Source organism: Antechinus flavipes, chromosome 3, assembly GCF_016432865.1.
Source record: "Antechinus flavipes isolate AdamAnt ecotype Samford, QLD, Australia chromosome 3, AdamAnt_v2, whole genome shotgun sequence".
Taxonomy (NCBI): Eukaryota; Metazoa; Chordata; class Mammalia; order Dasyuromorphia; family Dasyuridae; genus Antechinus; species Antechinus flavipes.
Window position 1 is genome coordinate 405,399,166 of NC_067400.1, and position 12,781 is coordinate 405,411,946.

At 31.6% G+C, this 12,781-nt stretch overlaps 1 protein-coding gene across 3 annotated transcripts in view; it reads right to left on the reverse strand.

Annotated features, from left to right (window-relative positions):
* Window positions 1–2,056: 2,056 nt before the first annotated feature.
* Window positions 2,057–12,781, reverse strand: part of NUP35 (nucleoporin 35) — a 51,836-nt gene continuing 41,111 nt past the window's right edge. For all 3 annotated transcript variants that reach the window (XM_051986074.1, XM_051986076.1, XM_051986077.1), the window contains 3 exons: window positions 11,707–11,835; window positions 7,200–7,364; window positions 2,057–6,437 (listed from right to left, as the gene is read on the reverse strand). In XM_051986074.1, the coding sequence (XP_051842034.1) occupies window positions 6,360–6,437; window positions 7,200–7,364; window positions 11,707–11,835 (372 nt within the window). In that variant the 3' untranslated portion in view covers window positions 2,057–6,359. The remainder of the gene's footprint in view (window positions 6,438–7,199; window positions 7,365–11,706; window positions 11,836–12,781) is intronic.

Below are 12,781 nucleotides of genomic sequence, written 5' to 3' on the forward strand. Positions count from 1 at the left end.
CTGAAGGAGCTCTTAGCCTGATTGGTTAACAAGTATTGAGAATATGAGAAATATATATATATATATATATATATATATATATATATATATATATATACACACACATACACATACACACACAAACACACATACACACACACACACACACACACACACAAAATGACATTATGTCACTTACTTCTAAATTACCCCTTCTGGGAAATCTAGACAAAGATTCTCTATCCCCCCAACTAAACCTACGCAGATGATAGGCCAAGAATTTCACCTTAAATTAAATTCCTTGTAAGGTTGGGTAGGGAACAATAAGATTCAGAAGATTGTAATCTTATCTGCTACCATCAGTCCTGTCCTTTAAAGGTTGAACTTGTGAAATGAGAATTTTTATCTATAAGAAATGATCAGCAAGGGTGATTTCACAAAGGCCTAGAATCTTATATGAACTGATAAGTGAAGTGATAGAACCAAGAGAACAGAAACAAGATTTCTATGATGATCAATTGTAATGGATGTGGCTTCTTCAACAGTGATATATGATTCAGGACAATTCCAAAATACTGGTGATGGAGGCAGCCATCTGCATGCAGAAAGAGTACTATGGGAACTGAATGTGTATCACAATATAGTATTTTCAACTTTTTTGTTGTTACTTTTTTTTTGGCCCCCTTCTCATTTTCTCCCCTTTTTGTTCTTATTTTTCTTGTGTAGCACGATAAATGAGGAAATGTTTAGAAGAACTGCACATGTTTAACCTATATCGGATTATTTGCTGTCTGGGGAGAAGAAAGGAGGGAGAGGGAGAAAAATTTCAACACAAGGTTTTGAAAGGATGAATGTTGAAAACTATCTTTCCAAGTATTATAAAAAGAAAAATAATATTTAAAATTTAAAAAAAAAAGAAATGAGAACTTTAGAGGGAAGTATGAATCTCTACAAACCACTGGTTATTAATAATAATTTTCCTCATCTAGGACCCAAAATTAAATTCTAACTGGTTCTCATTGATTCCCTTTATTGTCTTACTTAGGTTAGGGGAACTGCTTAATAGCTAGTATCAATTTCAAAATTTATAAAAGTGAAAGCTCCTTTTTACTGTTAAAAAAAAAAAGGTCATAGAATAAATGAATTGTGCATAAATGTTGAGTATGTTTGAGAACCACAAAAAAAAAAAAAAAATCATTTTCTTCAAGTTTTTCTAGCTTTAGAAAAATAAGCAGATTGTCCCAACTTTTCAAACTAGACAATTCTGAAAAACCACCACAAGATGGAGATGAATCCACAGTTTGAAGTAAGAATCATATTGTAGTAATGCAAAAAAGTTTTTAATAAATTAACATTCTATTTGAAACTATAGCAAAGACAATTATTATAATGTACAGAAATTTTTAAGCAATCAGTAGATAATTAGAAATTAAATATTTGTGTTATTTAATCAAATGATTTAGAAAATGTTAGTCTCCAAAGGTACGTTTCAGTACTTTGTCTCATGAATTCTTGGTCTAATAAAACTGTGTCACTACCTCTACCATTCTTTCAGGATTCCTTCAACCACCAATATTCAATACTCTATAGAGTATAGACATTCATTTCTGTAATGGCTCCTCCTAATATTAGCATGTAGAAATTTGGATCAGTGACTAAAAATGTACCTCTTTATAGTAAAGGAACAGATTTAACTTTGTTCTACTTAGGTTAAAGTCTTGACTACTACTGACTCCAAAGGAACAAAAATTTATCTTTCCTTGTCTATATCATATCACTATGGATAGAATCACAAATTAAGTTGTTCCTTAATTCTCTCTGATTCCTTCTATTGCCTTCTTTATAAATCAACTTTTTTTTTTTTTTCCCCCCCAGGGGATAGGTACAAGGGGACAGCCTTGTGACTGTACCAAGGTCACATAGCTAGTAAGTTTCTGAGACAACATTATGAATTCAGTTCCTCCTGATTCCAGGGCTGGTGCTCTATATACATTGTCTCAACAATCAACTTTTTAAAAGCATACTATGTATATTGTTAAAGGACCTGAAGATTCAAGTAACTCCACACATAGCCCAATAAAGTTAAATATTTTTATTTTGCAACACAAACACAGCTAACTAGTTTATAACAGCTCTAATTTAAATAACTTAAGTGAATCTAATCTCTAGGTCACAATCACTTACTATCTCTTGGGTAAGGAAAATTCCCTAATGGCAGGAGAAACCTCATCCTCAGGTTTCTACTTCCATTGGGTATCTTTTAAAATTACCATCTACCCGACATACTTTATACTACAAGCTGGTATTTTTTTGAGCATTAATTTTTTAATTTACAAAATGGCAGTAATATTTGCACTACTTACCCTCAGAGAATGTCAGAATAAAATTACTTAAAACATTGTAAAAACTACAAAGAACTCATTTTAAAAAACTCTTGAAAAGTTCAAGGTTATACAAATTTAAGGTTAATGTGATTGATCCAAAAAATATATTTCAGATATTTTATACGAAATATCTTTTGAGCATGCAAGTTTATCAGTAAGGAATTTTTGAGCATGTATCTCCACTGCACTACTGTACTTAACCAACATTTACACAAAGAGAAATTAAAATGTTTAAAATTTTTCAAATATGAATAGTAAAAAACCTTTTGCTCTAATGAAAATTATTAATATCTAAGGTTTTATACTATTAATAAAATGAAAAAATTCAAATACTGTTCATCTTTATTGCATCATTTTCAAGTATATTTTAAATCTTGTATAGATGAATTTTACTATTTAAAGTTGACATTTTAAAAGATGATAGTTGAGTGTTTTAAAACTTTTTGTCAATTGACTTATGGATAGAACAAAAACCTTTTTTGCCCTAATGAAAATTAGTATTTAAGATTTTGTCATTAATAAAATAAAAATCAAATATTGTTCATTTTAACTTTACTGAATCTTTTTGAAATATGTATTGAAGTATTTCAATTAAAGATCTTTTAGTGAGGAAAGCTATTGAAAATACTTCACTATTCTTGAAAACCATGATTTAATCTTTTGTGACACATTAATTGAAAGCCCTGGTTATAAGTTGTTTATTTCACTTTCTAGTTTTAATGACTATCACAATTTAATATTTCACAAAGATTTATACATCAAAATGGAAGAAGATTATCACTGAATGTGTTTACTTGAAACAATGGTCTTTTTCAATCCTAAACTCCAATCTCCCAGGATGTCAATAAATTGTACTTGCAAACTAACAGTAACAAATGGTTTCAAATACACTGATAACTCCATTTGGAACATTTTTAAGCAGATAAGTATTTAATTTGTAGAGTTTTTAGAGGTAGCACCTTTACACCATTTTGGCAAAAAGGGCTTAGTTTTTAATCTCACTAAATCCTGACGATTAACATCATTAGCCAACATTTCAAGAAACAAACTATACTTAGGGTGAGTTATAATTAATAATGAGTTTAAATCCATATTTCAAATTGTGATCATTTCCAATGTTGGTCTGATCTTATCAATTCTGATTAGATCATCACTTTTGCCTCATGACATTGTTAATAAAAAGCTAATATTAAAAGTGTAAATAAGTGTCAGTTCTTGCTTTATTAACTTCAATCTGTAATTTCTTTTCAGGCTTATCTTTAAGCCATGCATATATTTTGTGAGAGTTAGTTAAAAATCAGATAATGTAATCAGGAAATTCACTTATACTTATTACTCATGTACACTTAATGTCATACACTAAAATAAGCAAATGACTAAAGATGGCACTATCCTTGTTTTTATGTTGTATAACTTCAACTTCTTCCTTTCCTTCCTACTTCTCTTAACATATGAAGATAGTAGTGCAAATTAGTAATAACTATTAAAATTTAACATCTTATTTTTCTGGGAAAAAAATTTTTAAAGATATATTTTCTTCCCATACTGATTATCTTGTGCACTTTGGAAACTGTTACCCTGTATCAGTTAAGAAAGATTAAAACTTATTCTATTAAATTTATCAATAAATTCACAGAAAGAGAAAGAGAAGTACTTTTTAATCCCATTCTCAAAAGAATACTCTAACTTTTTTTTTTTCCTCATTTTACATGTCTGTTGCCCTCCTTCCATTTTTACTCTAAGTAGAATTTGGAATTGATTAAATGGGGCTCAAATAGAGGCTTCAATGCTTGTTCCTCCCTCTATGCTTTCCATTATTTTGTGGAACATTATCATATTGAGCTGCTATTATTCATAAAATATTACAAAGAAGTTTAAAATTTTAATCTGATATTGCCCTAAACTGCCATGTTTTCTGGCCAACTTGGATTTTAGGTTCTTGCTGTAGCAAATAATTAACTGATTACACTTTTGAATAAAAATAACATCACTGCTGTCACTCTCCTCTCTTCCATCTTTTTTCTCATTTCAGCAATAATAACTTGTCCATATTGGCATTGGCATTGTTTACTGGCATGTCAAATTTTTATTATATCCTTTCTTCTAGTTTATTAATTTTTATACTTGCTCCTTTACAATTTAGGATTAACTAAATCTGATAACTATTACTATCAGATAAATTAAACAACATATCTTGAAAAAAAAATCAATTTCATTTTGTGATTTTGATTTTCATCATGCAAGGAGTAATTCAGTAGGAGCTGCCCAGTTTCCCCAACCGATTCCTGATTGTTTAGAACTATAGAACACGTTGTTATGGTATGTATTCACATGAACTAATGTAATATCATCAAACAATAGATCAAATTAGTATTTAAATAATGTAAAAGAACAATAAATTAATTCACATCTCTTAAATATTTTCTATAACAATCTCCTTTCAATGATTTTATCTTTTCACAGTTTACCTGTACTTGTCAAAGACCTAGATAGTTCTTGACAATCTGTAATCAATCAACTGGTCAGGGAACTAACACTGGGAAATTCTTGATACTAAATTGTTCTCTGTATTTATCTTCAGTGATCTACATAACTGAGACAGTAGTTGTATGTGAACACTGAAGCTACAGTCAGAATCCAATAAACAACACTTAACAGGATTAACTTTTCTTATAATGTCACAGCACTGTAGAAGGGTGCTGGCTTGAGACTCAGAAAGATATATATTCAAACCAGTAAGCTAGATATAAAATCACATTATTTCTCTCTCTACTCTTATAGATTCTCCTGGTAATTATAATAAAAAAACAGGTGAGAAGGATTTTAGACAACCCCATTTTGGTGAGTTATCTAAGTTTTGTTCTCTTTTTCTTTCTTTCCTTTATGCTGAAGCAAAAGCAAAAGTTCACACAAGACACAATACAAGCAATAATTTCAATCAGTTAAAATAGTCCATTGGTATATTAACAAATTACCAAAAAATCTTATTCCTAGATACAGCTTCTGATTAAAGACAATGGATAAATGTTTAATAAAGGAAATTCTAATTATGGATAAATATGTTGAATCCACACATATTCTCTTGGTTAAAACCTGGATCTTTTGAAAGAAATCTAGGGCTTTTCCCATTATACTATGTTGTCATTAATACTTTTCTTTAACAATTGTACCTGTAAAAAAATAAAATAAAAGGTATCAAGGAAGGTTCCTTAAAGAAAAGTATTAGAAGAAATAGCACAGCAAAAAGGAAAATCAGATTTTATCAAAATCTAGTTCAGCTATTTATTTAACTTGGGTGATCCAAAGCAAATCACAAACTTTTGGGGCCCCAGTTTCCCCATCTACAAAATGAAGAGCCAAAGGTGGACTAGTTCTCTTCTAAGGCTATGATTACTTAATACTACTTATGTACAATTAACACATACAGAAAAAGATTCAACCTACATAATTCGTAAAGTTTATTATTAGGAAACAGGAATACAAGGTTAAAAAAGGGCTGCTTCTTGTCTGAAACACACTAAATGATGATTCATGACAGGGCATATGCAGGCAATGATAAAAGTATTAAATAGTATCCAAATTAAGAGACCATAATTCAAACTGTTCATTTATAATCCATGTGTCCTGGCAGTTCTAGAAGCCTACTGCTTTCAGAGAAAACCATTTAAAAACATCACCACAAACTTATATAATTTACAGTAAACAATGCCTTTTTTGTGACCAAGCATGCACCTATTACATTCAAGCATTGTAACCTTTCTATTTACAAATGTTTGAAGTTTCTTAAAAGCATGTCACATCCATCATTTAAAGTGCAAGCTATAAATTGCCGTACTCCTAAAGAAAAAGAAAAGGTATTAAAAATGAAGATGATGGTTTAGAGTCCAAATCCTGCCAAAAGTGGTTATACAACTAACCAAAAGGAAACTGGCAGAATATTCCTAGCTCCAATCAGGTTTTAGTGTAATTATCTTCAAGGGATTCTTTTCTATAATACTACCAACCAAACATATATTCCATTGCTTTAGATACAAGACTTTCATCTTTTCTTGGAGTTTGTCTGTCAGAAACAACCTAGAAGACACACAGAAAATGAGAAAAACCCACAATTTAGTAAGTAATTTCTTCAAAACAATTGCAAAGTAAATAATTAAACCAAAAATGTTAAGTAATTTGTTTGTCCATTCAAAAATGTATTATTTAAGCAAGTTATCACAGGGAATACAGAGACAAATGAATATTATCTCCTATCTTTTACAGAATTTGATATCTGGGTCATCATATAATAAAAGGACTAAAAAACAAAGCTTTTTTGGTAAACAAAGTTCCAATGGTACTCCACAAGTAAAAATTAGTATAATGAAATGATGAAATATATTCAGAATGAAAAAAAAAAACCGATTTTAAAATCATCAGATTTTTTAAAAGGTTAAAGGACAAGCCAACAATTACTACCACTTTATTATCATTGCTAGTGGTCTTTTATCCACTACGGTAACAGAAATTGGGCTCAACAAATTAAAATAACACAATTTCCAAAGGAAGGAAAAAAATTATATAGATTAAAGAGGGTCTTTTTTGTTAATCCAAATCTCCTTCTCAAAAAATAATATTCAAGAACAGCGAGTTGGTTAAATTATTTCAACAGAAAGGAGAAAGGCATGAAACATGCATGAATTTTATCACATTTTTAAAAAAATATAGAAAAATATATAGCTAGCTTTCAAAAATGTTTCACTTCAATGATTTCAAATTTTTATCTTTTGTGAACATAAACTAAGAAAAATTGTGTATATATATATATGAAAAAATCTTTTAATCTAATTCACAAAATACCTGATAGTCACTAGTTGAAGCTTTATAAGCTGTAGCAAGAGGTCTCATGGTAGAAATTCTAGGAGTACTTGAAGGCTGTACAGGTGTGCCTAAGGTTTTGATTGGTGGTGTGAAGGCTGATCCTGGAGAAGATATGGTGCTTCTATCACAGCTTTCCATTACACTCTGAAGATGAGAGAGAAAAAAAGCAAAACTTGGCTTAGATTATAAAGCCAAAATGATTTCAAGGAGTAATCTAGTCTAAATTCTTCATTCAGTTAAAATCATATGGGCAGTAAGTAACAAAACTGGGGTTAAACCTAATTCCCCTATCCAATTCTTTTTCTATTTTGCCTCTTCTTTAACAAAAACAAAAAGACAATGTGAAATTTTTTAATTTTTAATGAAATTTTTAAATGAAATCAAGTTACCTAAAACACCTTATCTGGTTCAAATTTGAAATTTTAAACAACTTTGCACTGAAGTAAGCTAAGACTATATATAGTAAAAAGACTGACAAACAGGAGGCCTTATGTTCCATCTGCCATCAATTAGTCAGCCAACCAGCCACAGTAAAAACGACGACTCTTTTTAGGTTTCCATTTCTACAACAGCATAAATAAAGAGGTTCCCTTTCTTTGGCATGATAAACAATTAGAGGGACTTGAGAAGCTATGCTAGTCCAATAAAAATCTTACAGATATAAAATTATCTGATTAGACTTTATGATCTCTAAAGTTTCTTCTTAGCTTTATGAATTATTATATGAGTTCAATCTAACAAAATGGCATTTACTAGTCAAGATACAGTAACGACCTGTCTTCAACTAAAATGAGATTTCAAACAATTTCAATAAACCTGTAATATAATCACAAAACAAAAATAAGTAACAGAAACTGCCAAAAGGTAAACTGTTAAAAAAAAAAATCTAAAAATTTAAATCATTAGGAAAGATGTGGACTACATACAAAAAGTTTTTTCCATGTACCTGTGAGATTTTCTAATACATATCATAAGTAGCTTAAGATGAAGTGACAACAGCAACAAGTTAAAGAAATGAAGATATGGAGACATTTAATGTAGAAATTGTCCTAACTACTCTTACTAAAAGCATAATTACATGTGATGACCACATATTTAAAATCAGCTGGAGTCAGGAATTCAGGTTAAGGGAAAAAATCTTCAATCTTTATTCTTTTTGATGTGAAGGGGGATTGCAATAGCAATATGGGCAGCTGCAACAGGAAGCCAGCCAGCACAGGTGAAGAGGGACTGCAGGTGAAAGGGGGATCTCAATAGCAATGCAAGCAGTTGTGACAAGATGTCAGCCAGCAGTCTCTCTTTCCGCTTCCCTCTCCACTCCCCTGCCTCCATCCACCAAAATCATCATTTCCTATACAACACATCAGGATTTGCACAAAGAGTGGGCAGGGGCCATTCTTTCTCCAAGCATATATTTTAATAGAGTATAGTCCAATTATTATTTAGCCTCACGTGCTTGGGACCTCAGTGCATCAACTCAAGCCTCAGCCCATTATTACATTATGGCAAAGTACAATAATTCATGTTCCTGATTTAATATATTATTAAGAAAACGTTAAATTAAGTTCAGTGTGCTCCGCTTTAGGCAAATATAGAATACATTTAGAAATATTTTCAGGGAGAGCTAAGATGATGGGGAAAAGGCAGGAACTAGGCCAAGCTCTCCCCCAAGCATCTCCAAATACCTTTAAATAATGATTCTAAACAAATTCTAGAGTATCAAAATCATCACACCATCAAAAAGATGGTGTGAAACAATTTTTCAACTGAAGACAAATTAGGTCATCAGGAAAGCTCTGTTGCATCAGGGTGAGAGTGGAGTGCATTTCAATGCAGGTCGCACCAGCATAACTCCAATCCCAACAAACCAGAAGTCCCTGGGGCCTCTGAATTAGTAGTAGCAATGATTTCCAGACCCCTCAGTACACGGAGGCCAAAGATGAAAGGTTCACTGCTCTAAGGTGAGAGTGGAGCACAGTTATACAGGCTGTGCCAGCACAACTATGACTCCAGAAAACCAGGAGCAGGCCTTGAGACTCTTTGAATCAGCAGAGGTTGCTTCTCAATTCATAGATGTTAAGGGGTTCAAACAGCTGATCAGAAGATTATAGGGGTTTCTTTGCTACCACTGAGGCAAAATTCTATTCTTTTCCCTTACTTAGATCCAGGATACAGTCCTGGGTCACAGTCCCAGGGCAAGGAAGAACACTAATATACCAGAATTTACAGTCACAGTGGACACCCTCCATAGAGTTCCAGGGCAGAAAAAGTGTGCTTGTAGGCACTCACAGACCAGAGCATAGGACAGAAGAGTAATAAAAATAACTCTACTTTTGGATGAACTGAAAACTTAGAGATCTCTAAAAGGATCTATGAAAACAGCTGTACAAAATCTCTGAAGTTTGAGACATTGTATCCTCCATCTTGAAAACTGAGACTTTAACAAAGAGTTTAAAAAGTCAAATAGGCTGGGAAAATAAACAACAGAAAAAGATTCTGACCACTGAAAGTTAATATAATGACAAGGAAGATAAAAAGCATATACCCAGAAGAAGATAAAAAAGCCAAAGCTCCTACAACCAAAATCTCTTAAGAAAAATAAGAATTGGTCTCAAGTCATGGAAGAACTCAAAAGAAGTAGAGGAAAAACTAGGAAGAGCTAGGATTATAATCAAGAATCACTCCCAGGAAAACTGAATATAATCTTCCAGGGGAAGAAATTAACATTTAATGAATAGAGAACTTTCAAGCATTATTGATGAAAAGACCAGAATTGAACAGAAAATTTTATTTTCAAATACAAGATTCAAGAGTGTGAAGAGGTAATCAGGAAAAAGAAATCATAAGGGACTTAATAAAGCTAATCAGTTTACATTCCTATATGGGAAGATAATACTTATAATTCATAAGAACTTTTTCATTTATTAGGGCAGTCAGAAGGAATATACATAGAGGACATAGCTGTGAACTGAATGTGACAGGACAATTATCTAAAAAAAAAATAAAATTAAGGAGAGAGGAATGTACTGAGGGAAAAGAAAAGAGACAAGTAGAATAAGAAAAATTACCTGCCATAAAAGAAGAAAAAGTTTTTTAAATGGATAAAAAGAGGTGGAAGGGAAGGGGACTGAGTGAACCTTACACTCATCAGAATTGGCTCAAAAAGGGAATAACATACACACTCAATGTGGATATATATGTTTATCTCACTCTGCAGGACAGTAGAAGGGGAAGAGGAAACAAGAACGGGGAGGAGGGTAATAAAAGGGAGGGCACATGTTGAGAGAGGGGTAATCAGAAGCAACATATTTTCAAGGAAGGATGGGATGAAGAGAGAGAAAGAATAGAATAAACAGAGGAAATAACATTAGCAATAGTAATTGTGAAAAGAATTTTGAAGCTAGTTTCTCTGATAAACTTCTCTTTCCTCAAATACAGGGAACTGAGTCAAATTTATTTAAAAAAAAACAAAAAGAGCCATTCCCCAATTGACAAATGATCAATACATAAGAACAGTTTTCAGATAAAGTAATCAAAGCTATTTGTAGCCATATGAAAAAATAATACTTTAACTCACTATTGTTTGGAGAAATGCAAAAACAATTTTATTTCATATTTATTAGTCTGGTTAATAGGTCAAGAAAGGAAAATAACAAATGTTGGAAACTGAGGAGATGCCCATCAACTGAAGAACGGATGAACAAATTGTGGAATCTGATTATGATGGAATACTACTGTGCTGTAAGAAATGATAAGCAAGATGCTCTCAGAGAAACTTGGAAGGAGTTCTATTAGATCAAATGCAAAATAAAATATACCGTATACAAAGTAATAGCAATGTTGTAAAATAATCAGCTGTGAACAACACAATTATTCACAGCAATATAATGATCCAAGACAATTTTGAAGGATGTATGATGAAAAATGCTATCCATACCTAGAGAAAAAAACTGTTTAATTAAATACAGACTGAAGTATACTTTTTTTTTTTTATTTTTCTTGAGGGTTTTTTTGGGGGAGAGAGTATACTATGTTTTGTTTCACAACATGATTTTTATTTGCATGATTTCATATGTTCTCAATGAGGGGAAGGAGGGAGAGAATCTGGAACTCAAAGTTTTAAAAACTAACATTAAAAATTGTTTTACATGTAACTAGGGGAAAATAAAATGCTAAATGAATTCTTGTTAAAAGAAATATCTCTCTCAAAAGTTGTTCAAATTTTTTAAAAAGTTAAGAGATTAGTTTCATTTAAATAAATTTTTTAAAGGTATTTATTAGGAAATACCTTATTTCCCAAATGCTAATATTATTATGTTATCTCAATTCAACATCACTGTAAGGCATTTTAGAGTGAAAGAGACACAACAAGGACATAAATGACCTGTCAAAAGATAAAGGTTCTTAAGGGCAAAAGCAGTCACAAAAATCAAAAGAATCTCTCAATTTAGTGGTCTTGGTTATATACCTGCTTTCGATAACTTACTTTATCTATACAAGGCTTTACTCCAATCATGATGGACTCTCCAAAAATCCTTCCATCTTTACTTAAGGCTTTCCGGGCCTGAAGTTTGGACTGATAACGAATATGCATCCAATTCCCTGTGTTAGACATCTATACAGATTTCAGAAACAGAAAACATGAGATGGAGTCAAATAAAGCACCAATAACAAATCAAAATCACTATGTTTTATAGTGCTTTATAATTTATAAAATACATTTCTCTCAAAACTATGTGATAGGCAATTGTAAGTATCATCTCTATTTTACAAATAGTAAAAGGAGACAAAGAATTTAAGTGGTTTGCCCACAATCACACAGCATCCTCACTTTGTTCAGTGAAGTTTCCATTATATTATTCCACAAATAACAAATATTTTTAAAAGAATTATAATTATACTGCTAACCTAAAAAAAAAATATCAAAAAAATAATGTGCAAATAGATGCCTTTTCCTAAATTCTATTTATAAGTAGCATTCTCTTTGAAGAAAGTATTAGAAAAATATCATTTTAAGTAATATTTAAATCTAATTTATACTTAGAAGAACTATTTCCAAAATCTTGGTAGGTTGGGTCATTATCTATAAATCCTGTGAAACAACAGAAAAAGTAGGCTCAGTTAGCTTCACACATTTAAGGGTTCCTATGAGGAAGTACAGAATAGGCCAAACACATGCCTAATTGTCCTATGAATACCCATCCATCTGTCAATAAACCAGCAACCATCATCAATGATGACTGTTGTGATTCTAGTTATAGAGGGAATTTCTGACAAGGATACTCCTTCAATCAGTGAAGATCTGCAATTGCTCTGCATGGGGCACTAAAAGAGTAAATGGCTTGCCCAGAGTTACACACTCTAATCCACTGTGTCACACTGTCTCTCAATAATAATGCCTCAGGTTTCCTTAGTGCATTAAGATTTACAGAAAGTGTTTCCTTAATAACAACTTTGAGAAGTACACATAGCAAGTATTATCATCCCCATTTTATAGACTGAGTATCTGAGACCCACAAAGTTTAAATAACATGCCCAGAGCACTGCAAATAATGAAGATA